At 33.4% G+C, this 26,433-nt stretch overlaps 2 protein-coding genes across 3 annotated transcripts; both read right to left on the bottom strand.

Annotated features, from left to right (window-relative positions):
- Positions 1–6,542: 6,542 nt before the first annotated feature.
- On the bottom strand, positions 6,543–9,053 carry LOC112523086 (vacuolar iron transporter 1). Its single transcript, XM_025132527.1, has 4 exons — positions 8,752–9,053; positions 8,171–8,256; positions 7,966–8,080; positions 6,543–7,003 (listed from the first exon to the last, which is right to left on the bottom strand). Exons 1-4 carry the CDS (start codon positions 8,976–8,978, stop codon positions 6,706–6,708), a joined length of 726 nt encoding a protein of 241 aa, XP_024988295.1. The 5' UTR covers positions 8,979–9,053; the 3' UTR covers positions 6,543–6,705.
- A 6,762-nt stretch (positions 9,054–15,815) lies between these two features.
- Positions 15,816–25,708, bottom strand: LOC112522649 (vacuolar fusion protein CCZ1 homolog B-like). Of its 2 annotated transcripts, none has more exons than XM_025131915.1 (10): positions 25,561–25,708; positions 25,040–25,251; positions 24,551–24,644; positions 23,762–23,945; positions 23,417–23,526; positions 22,501–22,596; positions 21,750–22,208; positions 20,765–20,920; positions 17,584–17,813; positions 15,816–16,105 (listed from the first exon to the last, which is right to left on the bottom strand). In XM_025131915.1, the coding sequence occupies exons 2-10, from the start codon at positions 25,225–25,227 to the stop codon at positions 16,075–16,077; spliced, it is 1,548 nt and encodes a 515-aa protein (XP_024987683.1). In that variant the 5' UTR covers positions 25,228–25,251; positions 25,561–25,708; the 3' UTR covers positions 15,816–16,074. The 2 variants fall into 2 exon arrangements, with proteins under 2 accessions (XP_024987683.1, XP_024987684.1); XM_025131916.1 differs by having other exon boundaries at positions 25,040–25,156; positions 25,561–25,705.
- Positions 25,709–26,433: the final 725 nt, after the last annotated feature.

Raw genomic sequence — 26,433 nt, 5'->3', positions numbered from 1 at the left:
CTCAAGTCTACCTCTTATATCATTCAAGTTGACGTGCATTCAATGACTTATCTTTAAGTCCATGACACTTTAACACTTTCAAAATGATCAACCCGTCAAGAAGTGTGTTTGGTTTTTATAAAAACTCGAATGAAACAATGAAACGTCATTCATGAAAACACTTAGCTACTTTCTTTTGGTTTGAAAATCTCACCTTTCCGTCTCACACCCAAGCTATAAAAGCTTAGCTACTCATGACGGGAAGTAAATGATAAGTAAAATAAATGACGGAAAGTAAAGACATAAATGTAAATAACGGAAAATAAATGGCGGGAAAGTAAATGACGAGAAAGTAAATTGCGAAAATTAAATAACGGAATGTAAATGACAATAAACGTAAATGAACGTAAAATAAAGAGCGGAAATTAAAAGACGAGAAATTAAAGATAAAAAGCTAAAAATTAAGAACTTGCTTTTCTTCAAAAGTTACTACAAATCACCCTTGGAGGGCTGATTTTTAAAGCTAGATGATGTTAGTGTGTATGCAAAAGTGAAACCCAATTCCTTCTTTTATACACCAATGAGTCACTAAAAGACAAAAGTACAAACCTCAAGGGCTAAGCTTTCTAAAACAAGTTACAAAGTACAATTAAAGCAACTAGAAAGTACATTACTCCTAACAAGAGTTTAACCACAAATTTTAAACAAAAAATTAGCTTCTACAGCTGTCTTCCACAAATCACAAAAAGACAGCAGCTTAATCAATAAATTCTCCAAAAAGCTGCGTATGTATCAGATCGCCGCTGCTCCAATGCTGTAGCATCCTGCTATTTAACAAAAAATCTCCATTAGCTTCTTCCTTGAGTATCCACAAGTTAACCACAATATTTAGCTCCATAAAAACAAAGGTATAAAAAAATTAATAAAAATGACTCAAAGTGAGAATAAAAGGAAACTAATTTAACTAATAAAACATAAAACGAGTGTTTTATATGTTGAATTCTCAACATACATCAAATAGCATATGGCGGAAACGGCGGAGGATGTGGTTTTCTTCGATTGATGAGGGCGGGGATGAGGAATGAGGTTTGTGGGATTAGGAAAGGGTTTCCTCTGAGTTGATGATCCTATTACCATTCATAGGTGTTTCTCTGGTTCAGCTTCCTCCATTGCTTCCAAATTATATTTCCTGTACAAAAATAATCAGGGGGACGCGAGAAGAAAGTAGATTGTTGGGGAAGATTTATTGGCGGGAAGCCAGGGGAAACCGAAAACCAGACATATAAGGGGAAATTGGGATTGCTTGTTTGAAATAAATAGAAGGGTACTCTCGCAATGCATTGAGATATATCTTGATTTTAATGTTTCGTTTTATATTTTGGATCTATCAATGTTATAATGCAATTTTATGTGGTTTTGAGAAAAATAAAATATTTTTATTTTTGAATGAAATATAAATGTGAAGATATCATAAAATTTTGATAAAAATAAGCGATATTAGTATCAAATTAATTATTTAAAAAGTTCTCTTTCTTGTGTAATTTATTTAATTCGATTTTTTATTATAATTTAATTGAATTTTAAAAACAAACTAATTTATTTTTTTAATAAAATAATTTTTTAAGATAATAATTAAGTATTCTGTTAGAACTCAATGATTATCATAATTATATTTTAGATTTTTTATATTTAAAATGATGTTTATCATGTATTTGATTATGTTTATCTGCAGTTAGTTATACAAATTCAAACATGAAGCTTTAATAAGTTGTACTTACGCACAATCAACTTGTAATCTTGAATTTTAAGTAATATGCATCAATAAACAGTACTTTACGCATAAAAAATTATTTTTAAGAGTTTTTGTCAAATGCTTTATAATATAGTATAGATTTATTAATGTATATTACTTAAAACTCAAGATTACAAGTAGATTGTGCGTAAGTACAACTTATTAAAGCTCCATATCTGAATTCGTATAACTAATTGCAGATAAACATAATCAAATACATGATAAACATCTTATCTTGAAATATAAAAAAAACTAAAATATAATTAGGATAATTTTGAGTTCCAACAAAATAATTAATTATTATATTTATAAAAATTACATTATTGAATCAAATATAAATTACTTCGTTATTAAACCTAAATTAAATTATAATAAAAATTTGAATTAAAAAATTACACAAAAAATGAGAAATATTAAATAGTTAATTTGATATTAATATCGAGAGCGGCGCTAAAAATATAATGATCTTGAAAATGAACGAAATACTTATAAAATGACTTAAAAAATGTAACACAAAAAGTAGTTTTTCAAATTTCTTGTTATTTTAATATTTTGAAAATAATGTAATTAAAAAATTGTGAATAAAAATAAAATAAAATAATTAATATCATGCAACTCACAAAGTCACAGTTATTTATAAAAAAAATCCATCATTACATATATTTTTTAATAAATAAATCATCGAATTTTTAAAAATTGTTTATTTGCATCATTTTAACCCAAAAAGGTTAAATATCATGGTTTATTTGCCTCACGTATCAAATAGGTTGGAAAACGATTTTCAAGTCAAGGTTTCCTTTGTTTTTAATCTATCTAGATGATTGCTAAATAACTTTTATATAATACGTAATTATCCAATAACATTATTATTATATTAAATTTAATATGTAGTTTAGTAATATAAAAAAGGTTATATTTTAATAAATAATTATATGTACTATATTGTAAAGCATTTTACTCAATCTCTTAAAAACCATGTTTTATGCATGAAATAATGTTTATTGATGCATATTACTTAAATTTCAAGACTACAGCTAAATTATGCGTAAGTACAACTTATTAAAGTTTCATGTTTGAATCCGTGTAACTAATTTCAGATAAACATAATCAAATTGAGGATAAACATTTTATTTTAAATATAAAAAAACTAAAATGTAATTAGGATAATCATTGAGTTCGAACAAAATACTTAATTATTATTTTTATAAAAAACTATATTATTAAATCAAAAATAAAAAAATGAATTAAAGAAATACACAAAAAAAGAAGAAATTTTAAATAGTTAGTCTGATACTAATATCAGTATTTTTTTTATTTTTTATGATTTCTTCATATTTATATTTTATCCAAAAATAAAAATATTATTATTTTCTCAAAAACACATAAAACCGTATTATAACATCAAATAAGACAAAAAAATGATCATTATTAAAAAAAAACAAGAAAGAGCATTTTTTTTCTTAAAAACAATTATTAGATAAAAGTAACGTTTTTTAAGAAAAAAATATTTAAAAAAAGATGACTATAATTTTTTTATAGAAATTATTACAAAGAATAATATTTTTTAGTATTAATTTAATTACATAACAAAAAATAATGTTTTTACATAGTAATCTATTTATAATTGAAGTGTTAATTATGTTTTTAGTATTTATAATTTGTTAAAAATTTCTATTTTCGTTCTTAAAATACTGAAATTTCAATTTTCATTCTTAAAGTATTGAAATTACAATTTTCATTCATATGATTTATAATTCATTACTTTTTTCGTTCTTATAATTTAATATTTAGGGGCCATTTGGTTCGTATAATTCGAAGGAATTTGATGGAATTAGAATGAAAAATTCTTTTTACCAAATTCTAGTTCATTTCTTGAAATGAATGGAATCCTTCAAATTCTATTGAATTCCAGAAATTAATGAATTAATCATTCTTTGACACAATGGAAGGAATTGAATTCCATTACCATCCACCACAACCATGTTATTATTGTTCTTCATGGCCTTTAACCCTATACTACTACTGGCACCACCATCCACCCTACCCCTAACTCCACCACTAACCACAATCCCACCAATGTTGTCATCACACCCACCTAACCCGCAATCACTCACTGCACATCCCTGCAATGACCATGCTACTATCGTTACGGTCACGCCCCTAATCTAACCCCCACCAACCATTATTATCGTTGTCACAGCTGCCAACCACCCTACCCCTACCCCTACCCCATCCCCAACCACCATGCCACTATTGTCATCATCATACCCACCCACTCTTAGCCACCCGACCATCATCCCACCACTATCGTCGTCACAACTGCCATCCATCCCCACCGTCCTTCCCCCCCAACCCCTAACCTAATCCCCCACACCACTATTGTCGTCTTCACAACCGCCACTCACCCAACCCTAACCTACCACTAAACATCATGCCACTATTGTTGTTGTCATGTCCACCCACTGCATAAATACATAACATAAAACTTACTTTCACAAAAAAAAAAGTCATAGTATTGTACTTTCATTTTTATTTATTATAACAATATATTTTCAAATTATTTTAACTAATGCATTATACTTTGATTTTTTTTATTCGTCATAGCAATGTGAAACTTTTTGATGTGAGTTGAGATGACATGACAAATGCTAACAAGTTTCTATGTCATGTCTTTGTTTACGTGAAACGTGAATGACACATCATTTCGATTACGTGGCATAAACAAACAAATAAAAAATCTTTCAATTTTTTTTGAATTTCATCCCTCAATTATTCATATCCCGTCCAGATTATGTTTTTCATTTTTCTATTTACAAAATCATTTCAAAAAAATCATCATCGGTCTATTAATTAGTTCATTATTTTTTGTATGTGAGATCTTTTGTTTGACTCTTTTATCGCAATTTCTTTTCAGAAACATAATAAATCGAAAATTAACAACTAAAAACTAAGAAAATGATTGGAACAAGATTTGAACCCACGTTTGGGATGGGAGAAAAGTTGTCCAAACAAACTCTGCCAAGACAAATTTGTATCATTATTGTAATTTCAAAATATACTGGTGACATCTAACTTTATAATACGATTGCATCTTTTACGAGCTTAATTTTTTAACTTATGATGAAGGAACGTAGAGATGCATGTGTCACTGTATCTAGTAAACTGGGTCCGCCCTGACTAATTGTTTTATATCATATAATTGTCAGAATATTTACACAGTTGTAAACCTAAGTGATCTTTTGTAATGTGAAATGAAGTCTATAAAACACCAAACAAATTTGGTATTTTATGCTTAAGAAAATTGAAGAATAAAACTTCACGAACAATCCGTGAATATAACTAGGGGTTGGGTTCCGGTGAGAAATGTAAGAAAAAATCTCCACCCTTGGATGCACATTAGAATGAGATGCACCGGATTAATCCTCATATCAGACGCGATTCTTGGGTGAGTATGAAATTAAAGATGATCAAGGTCCAAATCTCTTCTCACAATTCTCATATATAATTATTTGCCTATAAGTGGATATCCATCATGATAATGTTATAATAACTTATTTTTGAGAAATTGACCAAAATAGTCAATCTTTCCGATCAAATTCATTTTTTAGTCATTTTTAAAACCAAATTTCATTTTAGCCATAATTTACACAAATGTCTTGCGCATTTACATAAAACCTATTAAAAAATATTTTTTTAACGCAAATGTGGATCCTTATGCAAATCTGCATAAGGATTTTTTTTTCATCTAAAAATTGAGTTTATATAAATGCGTAAAATAAATACATACGCAAACCCTGACTAAAATAAATATTCGACTATAAAATGACTAAAAAGAAAATTGGTTAAGAAGATTTACGATTGTTTCTTTTTGATACATGATCTTATTGACTAAAAATAGGCGTTAAATTGTTCACAAACGTCCATGACTCACAATGACGGGTCGTTGAACACTTGACATGTGACGACTAGATGTTCAAATTGGGCAGTACTATTAGAGGCCAAAAATCATAGGTTTATATGTCATCCTCATTATTTGAAATCAGTGAAGTTTTGTCTCATCCAACTCCAGCCTTTTGTCCCATATGTTTACCTCAAAAATGGAACCATAAATTTTCTCATTTCCAGTTTTTGTCCCATATGTTCACCTCAAAAATGGAACCATAAATTTTCTCTTACCAAGCGCAACCTAAAAGACTTGCCGTGACGTAGGGTTCGATTCCAACGTTAAACTAATGACAAGCCATGACCCTCCTTGCGTGATTCTTGTAAGGGAGTGTTTTTTTTAGAGGTATTAAACAGTAATTAATAATAATAAAAATAAAAGAAATTGTTTGGTTTTATAATAATGAAAATATATGTGTATTTATACAATTGTCTATACTATGAATCCAAAAGTGATTAGGAACTCTGAACCGCTCACAGCACGTCACATGTCCTTTTCAGGGTAAATATCGGATCATGAATAACACATTCACGACGAATATGAAAGTGTCATTCATCACGAATCACACATTTATGAAAAGGGTAAATATCGAATCATTAATAACATATTTACGACGAATATGAAAGTATCATTCATCATGAATCACACATTTATGAATATGTCATAACATTCATGATGAACAACACGTCCATATTCCTAATTAATTTTAGATTTCTAACAGAATCCGCCCCGTCCATTTAAAACCTTGTTTGAGATCAATCCAGAAAGAAGTTTTGTCTTTTATAACCCAAAATTCAATGTCCCTGGCTGTTACTATTGCGCATGGGGTTGGAATCCAACAAGCACCAAAACAAGATAAAAAGGCAAACTTCCAAGCCCCACAAGAATCAATCTCCCAGTCAATCATAACAAGCCATTCCCCCTTTCAACATCAAAGTCTAGAGGTAACATTAAAACTTGAAATAAAACATAAAAAACAATAACGAAGCGACTACAATTGCACGGTCTTCGCCATTCCAAAAGCGGCTGCAGATGCTATGGCTCCAATTAGGGCCGTTTGTAGGGCGCTCCACACCGGTTTGTTACCAGTGAAGTAACCTTTGGCGAACCCAAAGATGAGCAGGGCGAATATGGTGACGATAATGGAGGCCACCACAGCTTTCTCGGCAACTGGGATGAACATGTAAGGAAGAAGGGGGACCAGTCCACCCAAAACATATGAGATCGCTATCGTTAGGGCGCTCTGAAGTGCTCTTCTTGGATCAGGCTTTTCAAGTCCAAGTTCAAATCTGGATCACAAATAAATAAAGATTAGAGACCACAAACCCACAATGTCAATCAAGATTTTCTACTAGTTGTCTTTTTAATTGTGGGTGTCTGGTGTCCGGGTCAACTTGCCCTCAGTGCGAATAATCAATGGGGCTCTGAAGATAACGGTTAGGAAAATCTTCAGTGGCCCTAAGGAGACTCGAACTAGAGACCTATGGGAGATCCCCAAGCCCTAGCTTTTATTTGTCAGTTGAACTAGCCCTTTTAGCTGTCTTTTCAAATCACTGAATTTGGATTTTATTGCAAATAAATCACCGATTATGGGAATGCATAACAACACCATCGTTCGCAAGAACGAGCATTTTCGATAAAAGTACTCATTCGTACAAACTATAATGTTCTTTTACCCCCTCTTCGCATTTTTTCTTAAAAAATGGTTAACATGCATTGAAAATCAATTACCATGGTTAAAAATTCACCACTTTATTCGACTTTATCTCAAAGAAACAAATGGCTAGAATGACTATCAGACAAATTTCTAGCAGCTTGTGGGATGTAGTCATTCCAGGATAGTTTATAATTGAATGGCAGATTGCTTCTGGTTTGCAAGATGCCACATGCATAAACTTTCCCTTAACTAATGAAGACAAAACAACTTAAGAAAGACATAAAAAGACAAATGATATTTAGCATATCGATATCTAATTTACACTGATTACTTCATGTTTAGCATTTCAAGATTCTGTCTGCTTGCAATCAAAAAAATGAGTGAGTGGCAAACCGACCCTCAGAGAGTTGATTACTTCATTTCAAGAATCTAATCTTACCAAGAGTTTGGCCTGATTAGAATCAAAGTTCAAAGCCTAATTTTTATAGTAATCATGGGTCATGGATATGTATGCACCTAAAGGTAGTCTTCTAACTCAAAAATATATAAAATTTTAGAGAGAATATTACTTGGATCAAAAGTAGTAACACTTACTTCATCATGAAATCAAGCCATGCTTTTGGGTTCTTTCTCAGAGAATTCACCACAGGCAAATACTCATGTGGCTCCACCCCGTAGTCCGCCAGTATCTCCGCCACTTCAGCCGCCTCTACAGTTTATATATACCATACAATCACCATAAATCAATGTGTGTTTTTCTGGGTATGTATTTAAAGTTTGAATGAGATTAAGAATTAACCTGTATCAGGTATGGTATCAATTTCTTCTTGTTCCCTTCTTAGCTCTCTAGTGTAATGATCAGCCTCACTTTTTGCAGCCAAATACCTACTCATTAGAAGCCCATTTCATTAGACACACCAGAGAGAACATACTTTTAAGTGATCAAAAAGGGTACACTCTTTTGACTTGTAAATCAAATGGACTGCCTCCCAAATTCCAAAAGTGGTATTGTTCATTCAAGTTCGATAAGTGCATAAAATCAGAATACAAATACTGCAAATAAGAAGATGTTGGTGCTGATTCCGTCGTGAATTGAATCCATATCAAATATTGAGGATCGAAAATATTAGGTTTGACTCAGAAGCAGAATTCTATGATCCGACAAAACCTACATGCAATTTGCTATGGTGTAATTCAGTAATTACAATTTTGATTCTATATCAAATTCGAAACCAGATGTCGATGATGATGACATCCATTTAGTGATAACATTATCATAACGAAAAGATGCTCATAGTCGAGTGACGTTTTTGGAATATTTGCTCATGAAATTAACCAATTAAACCTTAGATCAAACGGAATGGAAGAAAGTTGGTTTACCCGCCGAGTCCCATAGAGATAGCGCCAGCAGCGACCTCAGCTATGCCGGCGGTAAGGATGATGGAAGACGAAGCATTAGCACCAGAAAGCCCAGCTGCAAGAGCGAAAGGAACGGTAAGGCCATCGGAGACGCCAATGATGATGTCACGGACAATTTCACCGGCGGTGAAGTGGTGCTCCTTGTGGCGATTGAGTAAATACTTTTCCGATTCACCGACGTTCCCCATGATTGATTTTGTAGTGATCGAATCGACCAGTGAATCTCCACTGTGGTGAGTGGAGTTGGTAAGGGATATATAACGAGTGCGGATGATGTGGAGGTGAACAGGTTGATGGGGGCAATGGGAGAAAGACGAAAACCTTTTTCTGCAAGCGGTCCATACAAATCGGAAAAGTCGCCTCGACAAATCTAAAGTTTCATTAATACCCCTTCAAGTTTACCAAATTGCATATCAGTCCTTTACAAATTATATTTATGGGTCATTTACCCGTAAGCGCTTAGCCGTAAGAGTCAATATTTTAACTTAGCTTACCAGATAAGATTTTAGTACATTAAAATGATATCGTATGTAACAATTTTTTCGGTAAAAGCGTTTACCAGTAAGACTCTCATTCTTTGTCATTACTCTTACCGAGTAAGATTAACAATCTTTGTCATGTTCATCCGATAAGTTAAAGTAACTTGCAAAGTGTTTGCTGGGTAAATGTTTAGTAAACAATCCTCGAGTAAAAATACAATGATGGGTATAAATAAAGATGTACAAAAAAGTCCAATCATCCGGTCCTTGCCAGGCTCAAAAGTGGTCCAGAGAAGCTTTAGACCTAGCGAGCCTGACACCCACTCCGGATTAGGCCTCAAAGCCTGACTGAAATTTTGGGGAGCCCGACCTGACACAGTTGATCGGGCACTCTTTTAACAAAAGTTTGGCTTGACTCGAGCTTTATCAAAAACTGCTTAAAAGATCCAGATTCAGGTCCAAAAAAGTCCGAGTCTTGTGTATCTCTGAGTATAAATAGCTATACATACAAATATACCTATAAGTTTGTACAACTCAAGGTAAAGCATATAGAATGAATATTTTAGAGGAATTTTTTGTTTTAACAAAATCTCAAAAAATAGAAAATCTAAAAAGGAAATAAAACTCTATCCATATTTGGAAGAGAGAGGATATTTCAACAATCCGTTAATTAATTTTTTTTCCTTATCTAAAGAGAAGAATGAGGAGAGAGAATATAGAATTGCGATTTTATAAAAATTTTATTATTGTATTTAACTTTTAAATATTTTAAATATACATAATTCAATAATCTTACTTGGTAAGAACGAGATAATGATCAAAAGTCTTACCTAGTAAATGAGTGCGATGACTCTTACCATGATTAATGTTTATCTGGTAAATTATTGCATACAATGCCGCTTTGATGGATTAAAATCTTATCTAGTAAGTAAGTGACAATGTTGAATTTTACCGTAACCGTTTACAGGATAAATATTTGATAAATGACCACTAGATCATTAGGTCGATGCCTCCATTATTGGAGTTGATCGACACTTCACTTTCATAATTTTACTTTAATCTCATTATTATTGTAATAAGTTTATGATGCACTAAATAATTGCTTGCTCTCAACTATATGGATATTCTTGTTACTCTAAATGATAATTCAAAAAGTAACCCTTAAATGTTAACTTGAATACCGTAAGGGGTGTTAAATTAATTATAAAAGTTGAGGGTTCATATTGTAAGTTTCAAATGATGAATTTTGAGTAGTGGCAAACTTTACATCGTGGACAGTGGATGCTAGACACGTGGCAAAATAAAAGAGAAATTCCCAAGAATAAAATAAAGGAGAAGAATAGACATCAAATTCATAAGAGGATCTAAATTTCTTAAAATTGGAAATCAAAGTTCGTAATTAAGAAAAAAAATTAAATACAAATTTGGTTTATTTCATTTTATAACGGATATAGTCCTTACTCTAACTCATTCAGTTAGATTTTCGTTAGTGAGGGGACATTTTTGTCCATTTATCATCATCTTTCCTCAACTTTAATTTTCAATAACATATTTGATTCCTCAAACTACTTTTATTTTGTAACATATTTGATTCCTCAAACTAATTTACATTATTATAATAGATTTGGTCCCTCAAACTATTTTTCATTTTTATAACAAATTTGGTCCACCTCTCAACTTTCATTTTTAAGATTTGGTCCCTCCATTTAACCAATAAAAATTTGTGGCACAAATATCTATTTCTAAAATATAATTAGTAGAGTAATTAAATAAAATTTGAAACGTAAGGGTCGTTTACTAAATGCTTACCCGGTAAGTACTTACTGGACAATTTTTCTTACTGGATGAACATGGCAAGGGGCAAGAATCTTACCCGGTAAGAGCGATAATAAGAATGGAGAGTCTTATCCGGTAAGTGATAATGATGACTCTTATCCAGGTAAACGCTTATCTATGTAAATTGTTGCATAATATACGTTTTGATGTACTACAATCTTATCCGATAAAATAAATTATAATGTTGACTCTTCACGGTAAGCGTTTACCGGGTAAACATTTAGGTGAATATTTTATCTTTTCTGAAATATTACTTCCATAAAATCTTAGCTCAAAAAACATAACTTAGATAATATATTTTTAATTAGTTGAAAAATATAAAAAGCTTTAAAATTAAATACTCAACGATATATTAAATAACAAGACATAAAAGTATAAGGTTAAGTAATTTAATAAAACTAATTAATATAAAAAAATTATAATTACATAACATATAAAAATATACTTTTTAATGCATATAATTAATAAACTAATAACTATATAAAAATGTTATAATTTGGCATTAACCGGTGCACACACATACATACACACATATATAGTGAGGTTCAATAGTAAATAATATATATCAATCATTACATTAATTAATTCAACGGATATAATTAAATGGACGTTTACAACAATATATTTTAAATTAAAGAAACCTCTCCCCCACCTATTTTGTAATCAAAATATAAACAAAAATTGAGCGAAATAAATTACACCAAAACGATCATATTTCTCACTAAATTGACATCCATATGAATATATTTTTTTCCAACCGACTTTTCGTGGTTTTCTGATTTTTTGTTTATTTTGTGTCGAGAGAGAGAGAGAGAGCCGAGTTCAGTAAATAAAAGAAAAATGAAAATTACTAAAAAAAGGATGAAAAATAAACCAGTATAGTGTAATTTATTCCGCTCGATTGTTATTTATATTTCATTTTTTAATGAAAAATAAGGGTGGTGAGATTTTTCTTAATTTAAAACATATCGTTATAAACGTCCACTTAATTACACCCGTTAAATCAATTTAATGATTGATGGAGATGGTTTCTTCTGAAGAGTTGAAATTCACTATGTGTGTGTCTATATATATACATACACGTGTGTATATGAATGTGCATGTATATACGTATGTAATACATGTTATATATTAAAATAAATTAAAAGTATTTTATATATATATATATATATATAAGTATAATTAATTACCTTAATAAACTCAAAGTATAGAAAATTAATATTTTTATTTTTTTGATTTAATTATGGATTTGGTCCCTATAGTTTGTTAGGCTTTATGAAATTGGTCCATCAAGTAAAGACAAAGAAAATGATGAAAACGCCCTCAAGATTAGCAGAAGAACTGAATGTCTATTAGAAGAAGGGACCAATTCATTACAAAACGACTTCCGACAAGTCATAATCTGTAATAAATGAAGTTCAGGGACCATTTTCATAAAACCACCAAACCACATAGACCAAATCTATAATTTACTCAAAAAATTAAAGTTGAGAAAAGAGGACGATGAATAAACAAAAATGACTTCATTAACGGAAACTTAACTGAAAAAGTTAGAGCAAATACCATATCCGTTAAAAAAAACTACAGAAACATCCCTCATTAATAATTATTTTCAAGGAATTTACTTGTTAATTTATACGGAACTCAATTAATTATTATTTTTAATTAAATTCTGTCAACAACCCGTTGGTAATTTTAATCAATCAAAATTATTTATTTATTTATTTTTAATTTTGAAAAACATGATTTTGGTATTACTGACGGATTATTGGGGACACTCTCATCCGCCGGTATATAGTTTTCAAAAAATCGTTTACAAAAAGGTAATTTACCAATAAAAACAAGTTCTTTATAAACAAACAAATAATTACAAAAAAATTAATTTAAATTAAATCCCAATCCAAATCTTACAAACCAGACATGATTTTATAAACGAATGAAATTCAAATCCTTTTCAAATCTTACAAACCAAACTTATAAAAGGATTCCAATCCATTCCAATCTAGATCTCTCCAAATCCAAATTCCTCCATGAAATCCGAGCCCCTAAAAACCAATCATACAAACCAAATGGACCCTTTTGTAAAACATGTTGTTCAAACCAACTTTTAATTCTATAGGGTCTGAAATTAACGGTCCAAAAATATATGGTAATTATTAGGGGAATCAAACTAATCGCCAATGAGAAACAAGGTTCCGAATGACGTGAGGCTTGACGTGGCGGCAAGGTTAAAACTCAAGCCCTACGAGTTATGACGAGACCACGACACCTTTCAAGACGTGTTCTATGGCAGCATATATATACATATATGTGTGTGTGTATATATATATATATAATTGTGTGTGTTAGTGTTTGAATAATCCCGTTATAACAATGTAAATTCATATTTAAAAAAAAACCATTTATATCAAATGTATCAAGCTTATAAGAAAATGTTATCAAGAGTGTAAAATCGAGATAAATCTTTTGAATCTCAACTCACTATTTTTTCAATCTTTAAAGAATTCATGTTCCACTCACCGTATACGAGAATAAGAGTACGGATTCATCCATCTAGGGTTTTCGTTTTTATATTCCTTTTAATGTTTATTTAAAGTGACATACATAATTATCACTTATGTTCATATGTCTAAAAAAAGGAAAAAAAACCCACGTTTTACAAAATAACGTGTCATGACATGCCATAACGCGTTACAACAAAACAAGCCTTAGAGTGTATCCATAGAGATTAACGTGATAACGAAGGCAAACGTTAATACCAAAACGAGTTATTTTGAACCACGAGAAACAAGCTTAAAGCATGTAAATTTAATAAATGAAATTTGATTTGGCTTAACTTTTTTAAAGAGTGTCTAAATAAAATAAGCTATCATATTAAGTCATGTTATTTTAGTTAATTAAAAGGGAAAATAGTAAAGATGATTGAAGGCATGGATTTCACAGGTTTGGCCTGCCATCCCAGATTGTATTTTTGAAAACCATGGAGTAGAAACAATGTTGGAAAACATAGGTGGAATACAAGTGTCTTAATGAAAAAGCCAAAAATGGCTAACCAAAATCACGGATTAGGTAAGACGAGAATGCACGTTTCTTTCGCTCATCGATAGGAGTTCGGTATAACAAAAAGTCACTCATCAAAATAGGAGTTCGGTATAACAAAAAGTCACTCATCAAAATAGGAGTTCGGTATAACAAAATGTCACTCATCGATAGGAGTTCGGTATAACAAAACGTCACTCATCGATAGGTGTTCGGTATAACGAAAAGTCAAAAACAACATTCATGGGTTGACCAGTAATGCCAAATGGTTCAAAGAACCGTTTGATGTTGAAACAAAAAGAGATCCATTTTACTTTTAATTCTATTTTGAGGAACCGACTTTTAAAATATCATTGAGGGTAATGATTAATTCATTATGACATGTCAAATATAAATAAAAAACTAAAAATTACAAAAAATCCATGTCATTATTTAAATACCACGCCATCAAATTGCCTAATCAAATCGCCCGCTCCCATCGTGTACTAGCGTTGACATAGCTCCAATTAAAAGCTAAGAGAACGAGCAATAATTCGATATTCTAATTCACGTTGTTGTTCGAGAAGAAGGTCGAGATGTACTAATGAGAACAGCGAAATGCAGTCAGATATGGAAACATACAAAAAGAAGAGAAACAAAGCCAAAGCAAAGGAAGCACCCTTAGCTCTCGATAAACCCTGTCAACAGAAAGGGGGCTCTGTACCGAAAATGCAAACACGCTGCTATCAAGAATGCTACGAATCAGTTAACTCGTTGGGAGAAAGTAGAATAGGTTTTCCATTCACAGTTCCCATTCACAATTCCCATGAATAATGGAGGTGAAGTCTTTAAAATTTTAACTTAACATGAATAGTCTAGTAATTTAGTAATCTCCATTATAACCAGTGTTCTAAAAAGGCTCGCGACGAGGCCATTGTGACATGTGTGACTTAAGACTTGTGTCTCATACCACATTAAACCTATGACACATGATATTTGAGTTTTTCTTATGTGACTTGCTTTTTAATTCTTAATATATAAACTAATTCAAATTGTTTGATATCATTAAATAATTGAGTAATAATAAAAAAACATGTGTATATATAAAATTATATGTAGTAGATACAAATTTGCCGCCATAAATAAAGCCATGTAAAACGTGACCTCGTTGTAGCTCTTAAAGCTTGACCCAACCACTACGCCATGCCTCACATCATTTAGAACCTTGATATAACTGAAAATTTTGTATTTTTGACGCATCAAACATGAGTTTTTTTAACCGTGGCTGTGTTGACCAGCTTGCACGCACCTCGAATGATCCAAGAACCCCGTGACCAAACAAGAAAAATTCCTAATGGCCTTGTAGGACTAGAACCAATGACCTATGAGAAAAAAAAACCAAAGGCGTAAATCTTATTACCAATTGAGCTAACCCCACAAAATTACAAACACGAGTTATGTTTTGTTCCATCTTGTAGTATACTGGTACCCAATGCACAATTACGTCTCAGGGGGATGTAGTGAAAAATCTCATCTACCTCGTGTTAACCCAAACACTGCCAACGCCTTTGCGGCCATGAAGGTTCACCTGCGATGACTCCAGGCCATTCGTGATCGTCTAGGGGACTAATCGATGCACATAAGCTGACCTAGAAACATATACTCCCCCCCTCCCAAAAAAAAAAACAACAGTTGCTCCCATCCACGTCTTTATAACCAAAAAAAAGTCTCCTCACCCAACAATGTAAACTTCACTAACTACTGAAACCATATTAATCTGGCTTTAACTTCTAGCCTATATTTTCTTTACAGGATACATAATTTCTATCATTCCTCAAATACATCTACAGCTTTGGTGCGTGGTTAGAACACTATGTGCACATCTCATTTCTATAATTCTCATATCGAATATAAATCATACTTCACCATGCTCATAGCTCTGATGATATTCCTAATCCAGCGAAAACGCTCCATTGCAGTACCTGCATGATAAAATACAACATATGTCATACATTCTTCTGAATTCAAATCAACCCAAAAACATAACTAAATTTGAAGTTCCAATAAATGTTCAAGCTTCAACGATGAGTTACGTTAAGAGGGATAAGAGCTGCAACGAGCAGTGTTCTAAAAATCCCTCCTTCAGAAAATCAAGCAGCCATGGCAGGTCAGAATTAATAAAGTTTACCCTATTAATTCCAGTTCACATTCTTTTTCTGACGATGTGTATTTATGTGATTGGTGGACAGGAATAAGATGTGAGAATTTGGTATCCTCGTTAGAATAATCAAAACCTAATTCAGAAAATATTGTGTCCAAATTCAAATCAAATTCTATCTTTTGTAGCCTGCTATTTTGGGCTTAATCTAAAAAACAATCATGCATTGTCACCTGCCTAAATGCCGACCAAAAAGGATTAGTCATTTAGAAAAGTAAGTGCATCAAAATAATGTAGTCTAAAATCCGTAACTTTCATACGATTATATAATCTGAGTATAATTATATAAAATATTAAAAGGAACAACTCATGTGTCTGCTTAACCCTATATAGGAGATGTCTGCTTAACCCTATATAGGAGATGAAGCAATAGAAGGTCAATGGTTGGCTTAACTATGTGCAACACTTTTTAGAGTACTGCACTTGAGGCCTCGCCAGTATAAAACATGCGTAAATTCACAAATCTAATGGTGAGATCAACATGAAGCATGGGGTCTTAATATTCATGATATGGTTAAGAAAGACACCTACAGATGATGTAGTCATGGAGTAGCATAGACGTATAACTAAACCAAACGAAACTACCCCAGTATATTGAGGCCAGGGTCAGTTTGTTAGCAGCTTAATGAGTTAATGGGATTCGCAGCTTATTCGGTAAGCCATACATGACTGTTTGGTAGTGGATTATGATATAGAAAGTGGCTTATTCAGTAAGCTTCTAGGGGGAGCTTTATGCAGAAGCCAAGTTTTTTTCCAGACCCCCCTCTCAATTAAAAAACACGCTCTTTCATCTATGAAAAAACCCTCCCAAACAAAAAACCTTCTCAATCCATACGGACAAATTAATCCACACATTACAACTTTATTCATACAAGACTTGATGGAAAACCAACCAAACAGCCCCTAAAGATGTATGCAGACCTGAGCCACTGCTTCCATGAAGAACCCCCCCCCCCCCAAAAAAAACAGCTAAACTAGACATATAACAATGCAACTAAAATTTTCAATGTGCGGCATCTTACATGCTTATAAACATTGTTTGAAATATGAGCAATTCTTTGGATATCTAGCACGACATGTCGATTCAACATCAGTCACCAAATAGTCCACAGAATATAAAGCCCAAATAAGGTGGTCCTTAATCCGGCCACATGGTAATTGAAAACTTATAACTTGAACGAACATAATTCCAAATGAATTTGTGAGGGAATAGAGAGAATACAGACAGTGAAGGGGATTTACCTGTCGCTGAACTTCTCAACAGCTTCTGAGGCATACAGAAGAGTTTCGTTGGCCTTCTCAAGAACTATATAAAGTTCCTTCCCTCTTGTTGCCCGAGCAATCACCCAGGCATTGTTTTTTGCTCTAATGCATATTTCTAGATCCTTTTCATGATCCACACAATCTCCTTTTGCTCTGTTTTTCTCCAAATCAACATCTTCTCGAACCTTATTTATGGCGAGTAATGACTCCTGAATGTTTTAAAGTTGAGCTCAGCTTACAACATGGGTCTTAACCACTACATCATATTATATACAAATGGCCAATTGCAGATGCCTTGCATAATAAACAGGGGATGGCCAAAATATTTGAACATGTATTCAAAGAATCTTGAAAGTTTGAATTTGCTTAGCTAGAAAGCAATGGATTGACACCCTTTCCACGACTCCATCTGATATTTAATTTTTAGATGATGTAAAAATAGCAATTAAATATGGACATACAATAAATATAGGCATCGGTGTTTATGCATTTGGAATCATATGCTACATGAACAGGATTATCTAGACACAATTCAATTAGCATCCAAGGATGGTGTAAACTGTATTTCTTTTAATTTCACAGAAACATACACTAGTAATTTATTATTTCGGATATATGTGCCAACAACCTCTATGAAACTCCATTCACGCTCATAACCTTTGAAACCTTCAAGAAGAATAAGATATTGACGTTTCAAAGCTTATACACATGCAAAATGGGTCATGCTTTCAAGAACCCAGTTTGCTCAAACTATCACAACAGGTCATCTATTGCCAACTAGAAAAGTGTAGCATCACATGGTTGACAATCTCTCCATTATAAATTTGCTTGAAGTTACATAATTTGCGCTCCCAGCCATCGTCAATATAATTATTATTCTTTTCCCAGAATTCACATACAAAGACCTTCCAGCCTAGTGGTAAAGGCTTGGGCATGGCATAGTCATGAACCCGAGTTCGAGCCCTGGGAGGGGAGTGTTGGCGACATTTAAGTGAGGCCATGTTTAGCCTCCAAATTTGCCGGGGATTAGTCGGGCTTTGGCCCGGACACCCTTACAAAAAAAAAAAAAAAAAACAATCTTCCAAATTCCCGAACCTACGTAGTAACTAGTAAGTTTCTCTCCACTCAAGTACACTACACTATATTCTGGCCTTCCATATTTTCACATTTTCCTTAAACCATTTGTCCTTTAACTAACAGTAACGTTCATAAAGTTCAAAGGTTGGCCTTTTCATACAGCAAAGATGATTTATTACAAGAAGAAAAAGAAATCTCCTATACAAATCGAGTTAGGTTCAGATAAAAATCATACATGTAATCAAAGTAGTTAAAGGCTCAAGGTGCACTTAGACACAAAGGGGTCCAGGGGACTAGGTGCGAGGAGAAGGCGTGAGGCGCGGGCCTCAGGAATGCGAGGGACATCTTATCAATATATATACACACACACTCACACACAGTTACACACAAGTCTCCAATTCAGCAACTAACAGTACTTCGATAGAGGCAGAAGGGTTTAAAGCGCCGTGGAGGAGAAGTTTCAAGGTCTGGGTATTTATAGAGGAGGAGGCTTGAAGTTCTAAGGACTTGGTATTTAATATTAGGGTTTGACTTATGTCATCTATTTAACAACACTTCTTTAAGAAATTTAGAAGATTAGTGAGAAAACTTATTTAGTCTTAGGGTTTAACTAGGTATTTAATAAGTCATTATGAGGCGCACCTAGGCCCACAAGGAGCCTCAAAGGCGCAGTGCCTTAGTGAGTCCCGTGAATACGCTGACCCTCGACTTGAAAAAAGCCCAAGCCCAAGCCCTTGAGCCTTATGAGTCTCAGAGTGAGGCGCGCTTTTAACAACTATGAATGTGATGCATCAAGACTTGGAATGAAACAACCAACACTTTGGGACATAACATCCTTCCATTTTCATATATCAAAAACCAAAACCTTGGTGCAAAAAGACTTTGGAATTAACATAAATCTGAAACCTCCCACTTGAGAATATTTACAACTATAGCCCAAAAGACATAATCAAGAATATATCAAAGAAATATGAAATCTAGGTTGAAAATTTTGGCATATATGCTCATCTACATGTTCCTTCTTTTCTTTAGCATTCCTGTTTACATGTATTTTTTTGTGTGTGTGGCAGTCTTCAACTCCAAATTAATTCGTGTAAATAACATAAATACTGCTTAAAGTACTTACTGATTTTTATTCTTTAATCTTTATGCAACCCAGAAAAATATCTGGAGATACTAAACTGTTCCCCTCTAGAAAGCTAGATAACAACTTTCAAGGTTTAGGGTGCAACTGCTTATATCAAGTGAAATTTCACCAAGGAAACCTGCAGAAAAGCACCACGCAGAGCTTCTGCAGAATTCGTTGGGGAACTGCTGTTGACGATATTGCATAAAAGATGTTTGTGTTTCTTCTGTTCAGTTCAAACCAGGTAATCATTCATTCATTAGATGATTAAAATCTAGCAACTATTGAAGGGCAAGGAAAAATTTCCCAGGTAACTGATTAGAACATGTGGCAGCTTCTTCAAATACATTGGCTATCTGATATGAATATACATGACTACGTAATGTAAGTGATCCTTTGTTTACTTACAGGCAGGAATGTCTTACTCTTTATGCTCTTCTAACAAGAAGAAGGCCGAACGATAAACATCATTACTAGACTGATATCATCGGTCAATCTTCAGGGAAAGATAAACAAAGAACCATCCCAGATTGCAACCCAGTAGATTAACCGCTAACACTCACTTCGCAAGCATAGCATGCCATAATTAAAAAAAAAAGATTTAAGTTGAACAAGCTAAACCCCTTCTATGTTTCACACTTGAAATTAAATGTTTAGAAGAGAGAAATAATATTTTATGAATTTTAATAGTATAACTAATATTATAATCTCCAAAATGGAGAAGCTCTTGGAGATGAACATAATTTTTTTTTTTGAAGATTTGACTTTTGTGGAGAATCTGTTAGAGATGCTCTAAATAACCATCTAAAACTATTCCTACATTATGCACTCATAACCAGTAGAAAGTTGGGAAAAGTTGAAGTACATCTGGAGAATGTAGGAAGTGAAAAGATGTTTACAACACCAGTAGGCTGTATTTGCATGAAAATAATCGAGACAATTGACAGTCAGTCTGACCTTTGTTAGGGTTGTTACTTTTCCAGCGGGTGAAGCCCTAGATATATTCCTGTCACCATCCACTAGCAAATAACGATACCCCTTAACATGATAGGCATTCTCACCACCCCATCCTTTTGAAAGCTTCTCTTCAACTTTAAAGATCTTTGTAGATACCTGGCAGATGCACAAATAAACAAATTCAGGAAGTAGAAAAACAAAAACAAAAAAAAAAGATTGCAAGATACTAAAAATATTAACAAAAGTGTGACGTTTGTGTTTCCTTTATTCAAAACGAAACTAGAACATCTACTTTTTTCCAAGTAGCATACATCTAAGAGCCATCGACAAACTTTTCTTTTTCAGAATCAAAATTCCATGCCAATCTGTGTTATTTAAGCCTAGAGTAACAATACCTATTGGAATTGGACATGCGAACACTCCACCCTATATAAGCTCTATATCAACCTAGTCTGGGCATGCTTACAATTGCATTTATTTGTTGAGTGCACTTCCAATTTTCTCAACCAACCCACTGTATCACACGGTTCTCTTTAATTGTGACCTCTTTAACTCAAGGTGTCTTACTCTTACCACAGTTAACCATATAACTTATAATAGGATCAGAAATGAGATCTACATGACAAGGTTGAACAAAAGCCGAAGAAGTTAAATTAAATGTATTTCAGTGCATGTAGCAATAAAGCTCAAGATATATATATGAAATGCACACATTTTCCACAAGAAACAACCACCTGAAGCATGAGTTTGAGTTTGAAAGAAACAAGAAAACTCAAAGATAACCGTTAAACAAACAATAGTCATTACAGCCCTATAAAAGAATTAGAATTGTTAAATAACATCAAGAGCAATCAAAGTAAGCTGCTGCTGCAATATAGTTTAGAGATATGATAGAGATGAGGCTTCAAATAATTAGGAAACAAGAAACTAAAACACTTGTTCAGGAGCAGGTGGTATAATCACAAGGCATAATAGGAAGACTGACATTTTCAAGAAGTTGCTGCTTTAACATGGAGATCCCCTCCTCCCCATTAAACATGGAGGTAACAGGTATAAGGAGAATTATGGTAAGGCTTTTATGCTGATAAGCACACAGGTACATTTTACGCTCTGTTTGCTGAAGCCATATTGTTGGGGTGGTGGGGACCAAGTTACCAACTTCTACACCCCAAATATCAGTAACAAGAAATCCATCCTTCCCCCTCGACCACTTGCCATGTTGTAAGGACCTCACTATGCGATAATTGTCACCTCCTGCAGAAGTGGTATCCCGGAACCCATGTAACCGATCAAAGGATGACCCAGTATTCGCCAACAGAGAGCCTGGCTCAGTATGAGAAGAAGCATTCCCTTTGCGCAAATAAGACCAGGTACTTCCTCCAGAAGATAAAACTCGTGGGGTCAACCTTAGGATACCGTATGAAAACAGATTAATAGTGTCATCCTGAAATACATTAAAATGATTATCAACTCACACAAGGAAATGAATATGATTACATCTAGCATCAGATCATATCATACGACATCAACGAAAAGATAAGAGCCCAATAAATGTCTTCACTTTTAGAAACAGTAAGAACAATTCCAAAAATACACCATGTTAGAAAACAGAAGGTACTTGAGACAAGTTATAGACTTATAAGATCGACATTAATGCAACTTTGATTGTGTGTGGACTGTGGAGAGAGAGAGAGAGAGAGAGAGAGAGAGACTTAGGAATCAAAGATACAACATACAGGGGTTAGTGTTGTGGACACCAGCAGATCCTGGAACAAGATCACCGAGTAGCCTAAGGTGTTCCCCATGCATGAATCTAATGCTCCGACAAGAGACTGCATAAACGAGAAGTAGTTTAACTAAACTACAGTTTAAATAGAAAATATTTCCTAAATGCCCAAGAAAACATAAAATGAGAAACAGTTTTGGGCAAGTTAATAGGAGAAATTCATAGACCAATTTTAGGGGCTTGTGAAGCAGACAACATTTGACAGAACAAAATATATTTTTGTCCATTTTGTTGCTTCTTCCTCCAATTCCATCCTCCTCTTTCAATTAATTATAAGAAGTAATTTGAGTAACAATTCCCTCATAAAACAAACAAATATATTAAAACATGTAGATGATAGACCTCATAAGATACGATTCACGGAACTTCCTAACCCGATATTCGTAACTCAACAGACTGCAGTTCATAGATGTTGAACCATGCATATACTACAAAACTGGAAGTGAAAGGACCGTTCTTGGAGGCCAACATATATCCATGTAGGAATCCAATAAAAATTCAGCCACATAAAATTACTTGTTTCAGCAAATACGTAGGCATCATCATCATTCAGACAAAAACTAAGCTGAGTTCACATGAACAAACTATTGATGCATAAATACACGATTCATAAAAGTTAATATGAACTGTGACTTAAGAAACTTCCCTCACATGGATAGATAATGCTAGCAAACACATCTTATCTAAACAGAATATAATGCAGCGCCACCGAGGCTCAAGCCTAATACCTCTCTTAGGCGAAGAAGTTAAAGCAAATCAAACTTTACAAGTCTACGCAAAGACAGCATTTTTAAAAATTATATGCGCGTGTTAGAATTACGAGATGGCCCAAGAATACTAAAAAAGATGCATGCTATAGATCCGACCTGTACTTCAATTGCAGCCTCCCGTCCTACAGTCAACATCTGTACAGTCCCACGCTCCTTTAAAGAGTCACGAAAATTAGGTAACAGGAATTTGTTGCCCATGAGAAAATCTGCCTCAAAGACAAAATGCATATATAAGAGAGAGGTACAGCAACTTCAGCATTGCTCCAGTAGCACAAACCCATTGGAAAATCATTTGAAACAGAAACTTCAGCATTACCACAGCACCACAACTCCAAGGGAGACCACTTTTGATATGCTGACAATTAGCGACCTCCAATAAAAAATTTAAAAAAGAGAAGATCTATATGATCCATGTAGGACATGATTCAAAAAAGGGCTTACCACTAAGGTAATCCATGATGAAGGTATACAAGTGACTTCGAATTAGTCCTCCACCAGGTTCTTTATCAAGCAACAGTCTTATAGAACCATGAAACATAACAAAAAGAGAGTGTACTTCCTTAAGAACGCTTCGAAGTGCTTCAATTCTCCATATGGCTTCTGTCTCCTTGCTTTTTGCAACCACCTGCAACAAGGTAAAGCGGGACCAAAAGTACTCACCTGAAGATCACTATGGTAATGAACATGCACATGGTTGGGGAAGAGAAAATAATGAACATATCTATCTTTATGGCAAAACAACGTTAAACTCATTTATACTACTTTTACAAAAATAACTTCTAACACGAGTAAATAACAAGACCAAAACAATCCCCAAATAGAAAAAGATATAAGCTAAATTTAGCACATCTTTTTATTATAATTAACCTGGATATCCAACACGCTATGTGAGCCGACTAATCCCAGGGCGACCACCTGCTTTGCAGATAGCCCGGAGTCACCGCATTTGAACCTCCGTGGCCACAAGGGGATTTTTATTCCTCCTTGGATTTGAACCTGTGACCTCCTGGTACTTTTGACCTTTGGAGCCAAGCTCAAACCAATCAGACACCATCCTTGTGGTTTAATTTAGCATATCTTTGTTGTGACTGTAACTTGGAAAAGGATTCCATTATTTACTAATACAATTAATGATCTATCAAGTATACAGACAATCAGACCTGTTCATATTTAAATTACGGAATAAAATAACAAAGATTGATTATGTTCTAAAAGGAACAAACAACTTACCATTACCATCCAAATATCAGGCTCTGCCTCAAAGAAGACATGTGAATGCATTTCTGCTTCTATAACCTCACAAGCTGCTTCAGGAGAAAAGATTCTGGAAGACCACATTCATAAACCAATGAGCAAAGAAATGCGGATGTGGGGGAAGACCAAGGACCTCAAACCATATTTACATATTTCACCCAATAATTTATTCTGTTTTGGGTAGAATGAATGTAAATGGGGGTTTGGTTTGGAAACATAAAAAACAAGATAGTGTGGGATATTCAGTATATAGTATTAACATAACTAAGAATTTCCTATATAAGAGCTTGGCACCACTTCATCCCAGTAGAGCTCGTTATGAACATATAGTTTCAACACACACACAGACAGTCACAGACATATTAATCAATCAGCTGGTGTTGGCAGCTGAACAGTAATTTAGCACCATATGCTCCCAATTATATACAACTACGATGAATATATGTGGTACGAGTGGCTGCAGACCTCGTGAAAGTGATGAGTCCTTCACTGAGCCCAATAACAGAAAGTTGGGCCGGAAACGGCAAATCAGCAGGGAAAAAGAACAAAATCTTCTCCAGTTCCTCCCCTTCATGTTGTCCCCTTCTCAAATCAAATATGCAAATTTTCAGTGGTTCACTGAGAGTGGTAGTAGCAGCAGATGACAAACCCATACTAGAAATTCCCTTATCATTCACCTTAAATCAAACAAAATAAAACAAATCACTGCAAAACCCACACACTTGTAACATATATCTTGCAAAAACGTATGCTCTGAAACTGAAATGGAAACCCTAAATCTAAATAACCAATTTAATCTATTTGGATTGATCCTAAGCAGAAATTAAGATTATAAACTTTGACATAACTCATTGCAAATACTTTAATTCATACAGTGAACTATAATATAATTAAAAAGGAAAGGACACGAATCGTATGAAATTCTACTATGTTAGTGTGCGTTTGTGGCAGATATGTACATTAGAGGAAGATATGAAGGTGATTACCGGGAAATCGGATCGATTGGAAGGCCGGCGAATGGTAGGTGTGTGTCGATAAACAGCCACGGTGGGCGGTGGGTACGACGAACTGAAGCCTAAACCATGGTGCAACACTACAAAAACAAACCCAAAGTCAAAACGTGTACCCAATGCCCACAACACGGTGATGAAACAAAATGGCCACAAGGTATATGGTAAAAAAAATGAGTAATTTACATTTTCAGTCCCTGTGGTTTGTAAGAAATTATAATTTTTATCCTTATGGTTTAGTAACTGCGGTTTTTGTCCTTATAATTTATAATTTATTGCTATATTCGTTCTTATAATTTACAATTTATTGTTGTTTGATCTTTATGGTTTATAATTCTTTAATATTTTGGTCCCTTGTATTGAAGGTATGAAACGATCAATGAACGAAAATAACAATAAATTGCAAATCATAGAGACGAAAATCACAATCACTAAACCACAAGAACGAAAAATCGAAATTATTAACAAACCACAGAGACTGCTCCCTATGGTTTATAATTTCTTTTTGTTTTGTTCCATGTACTTCAAAGTATGAATTGGTACATGGACAAAAATAGCAATAAATTGCAAACCATAGTAACAAAAATCATAATGTCTAAACCAAATGAATGAGAATCCAAGTTATTAACAAACCATAAAGACAAAAACCGTAATTTACTCAAAAAAATTATTATGAATTACACGTTTGTTAATGTATACAGTTATATAAAATGTGTGTTTATAATTTATTATAACATACTTACAATTTTAAAATTTTATATTTGAATCTTATAAAATTAACTAATAAATACGATCAAATTAGAATAAATGTCAAGTTCTATTGATATTGCAGAATATTTCATATATTTT

Source organism: Cynara cardunculus (assembly GCF_001531365.2).
Source record: "Cynara cardunculus var. scolymus isolate 2C chromosome LG 12, CcrdV1, whole genome shotgun sequence".
Lineage (NCBI taxonomy): Eukaryota > Viridiplantae > Streptophyta > Magnoliopsida > Asterales > Asteraceae > Cynara > Cynara cardunculus.
The sequence above is the reverse complement of the archived record's forward strand: the minus strand, read 5'-3'. Positions and strand labels throughout refer to the sequence as shown.

Excerpts from the sequence above, each read along its gene's own strand:
- LOC112523086 (XM_025132527.1), bottom strand. The coding sequence starts at position 8,978 with ATGGGGAACGTCGGTGAATCGGAAAAGTATTTACTCAATCGCCACAAG. Across the intron at positions 8,081-8,170 it reads TGATACCATACCTGATACAG|AGGCGGCTGAAGTGGCGGAG; the intron begins GTTAATTCTTAA and ends TATAAACTGTAG. Across the intron at positions 7,004-7,965 it reads TGGCTTGATTTCATGATGAA|ATTTGAACTTGGACTTGAAA; the intron begins GTAAGTGTTACT and ends TTTGTGATCCAG.
- LOC112522649 (XM_025131915.1), bottom strand. The coding sequence starts at position 25,227 with ATGGGTTTGTCATCTGCTGCTACTACCACTCTCAGTGAACCACTGAAA. Across the intron at positions 20,921-21,749 it reads AGCAGCAACTTCTTGAAAAT|GTATCTACAAAGATCTTTAA; the intron begins GTCAGTCTTCCT and ends TGCATCTGCCAG. Across the intron at positions 17,814-20,764 it reads AAGTAACAACCCTAACAAAG|GAGTCATTACTCGCCATAAA; the intron begins GTCAGACTGACT and ends TAAAACATTCAG.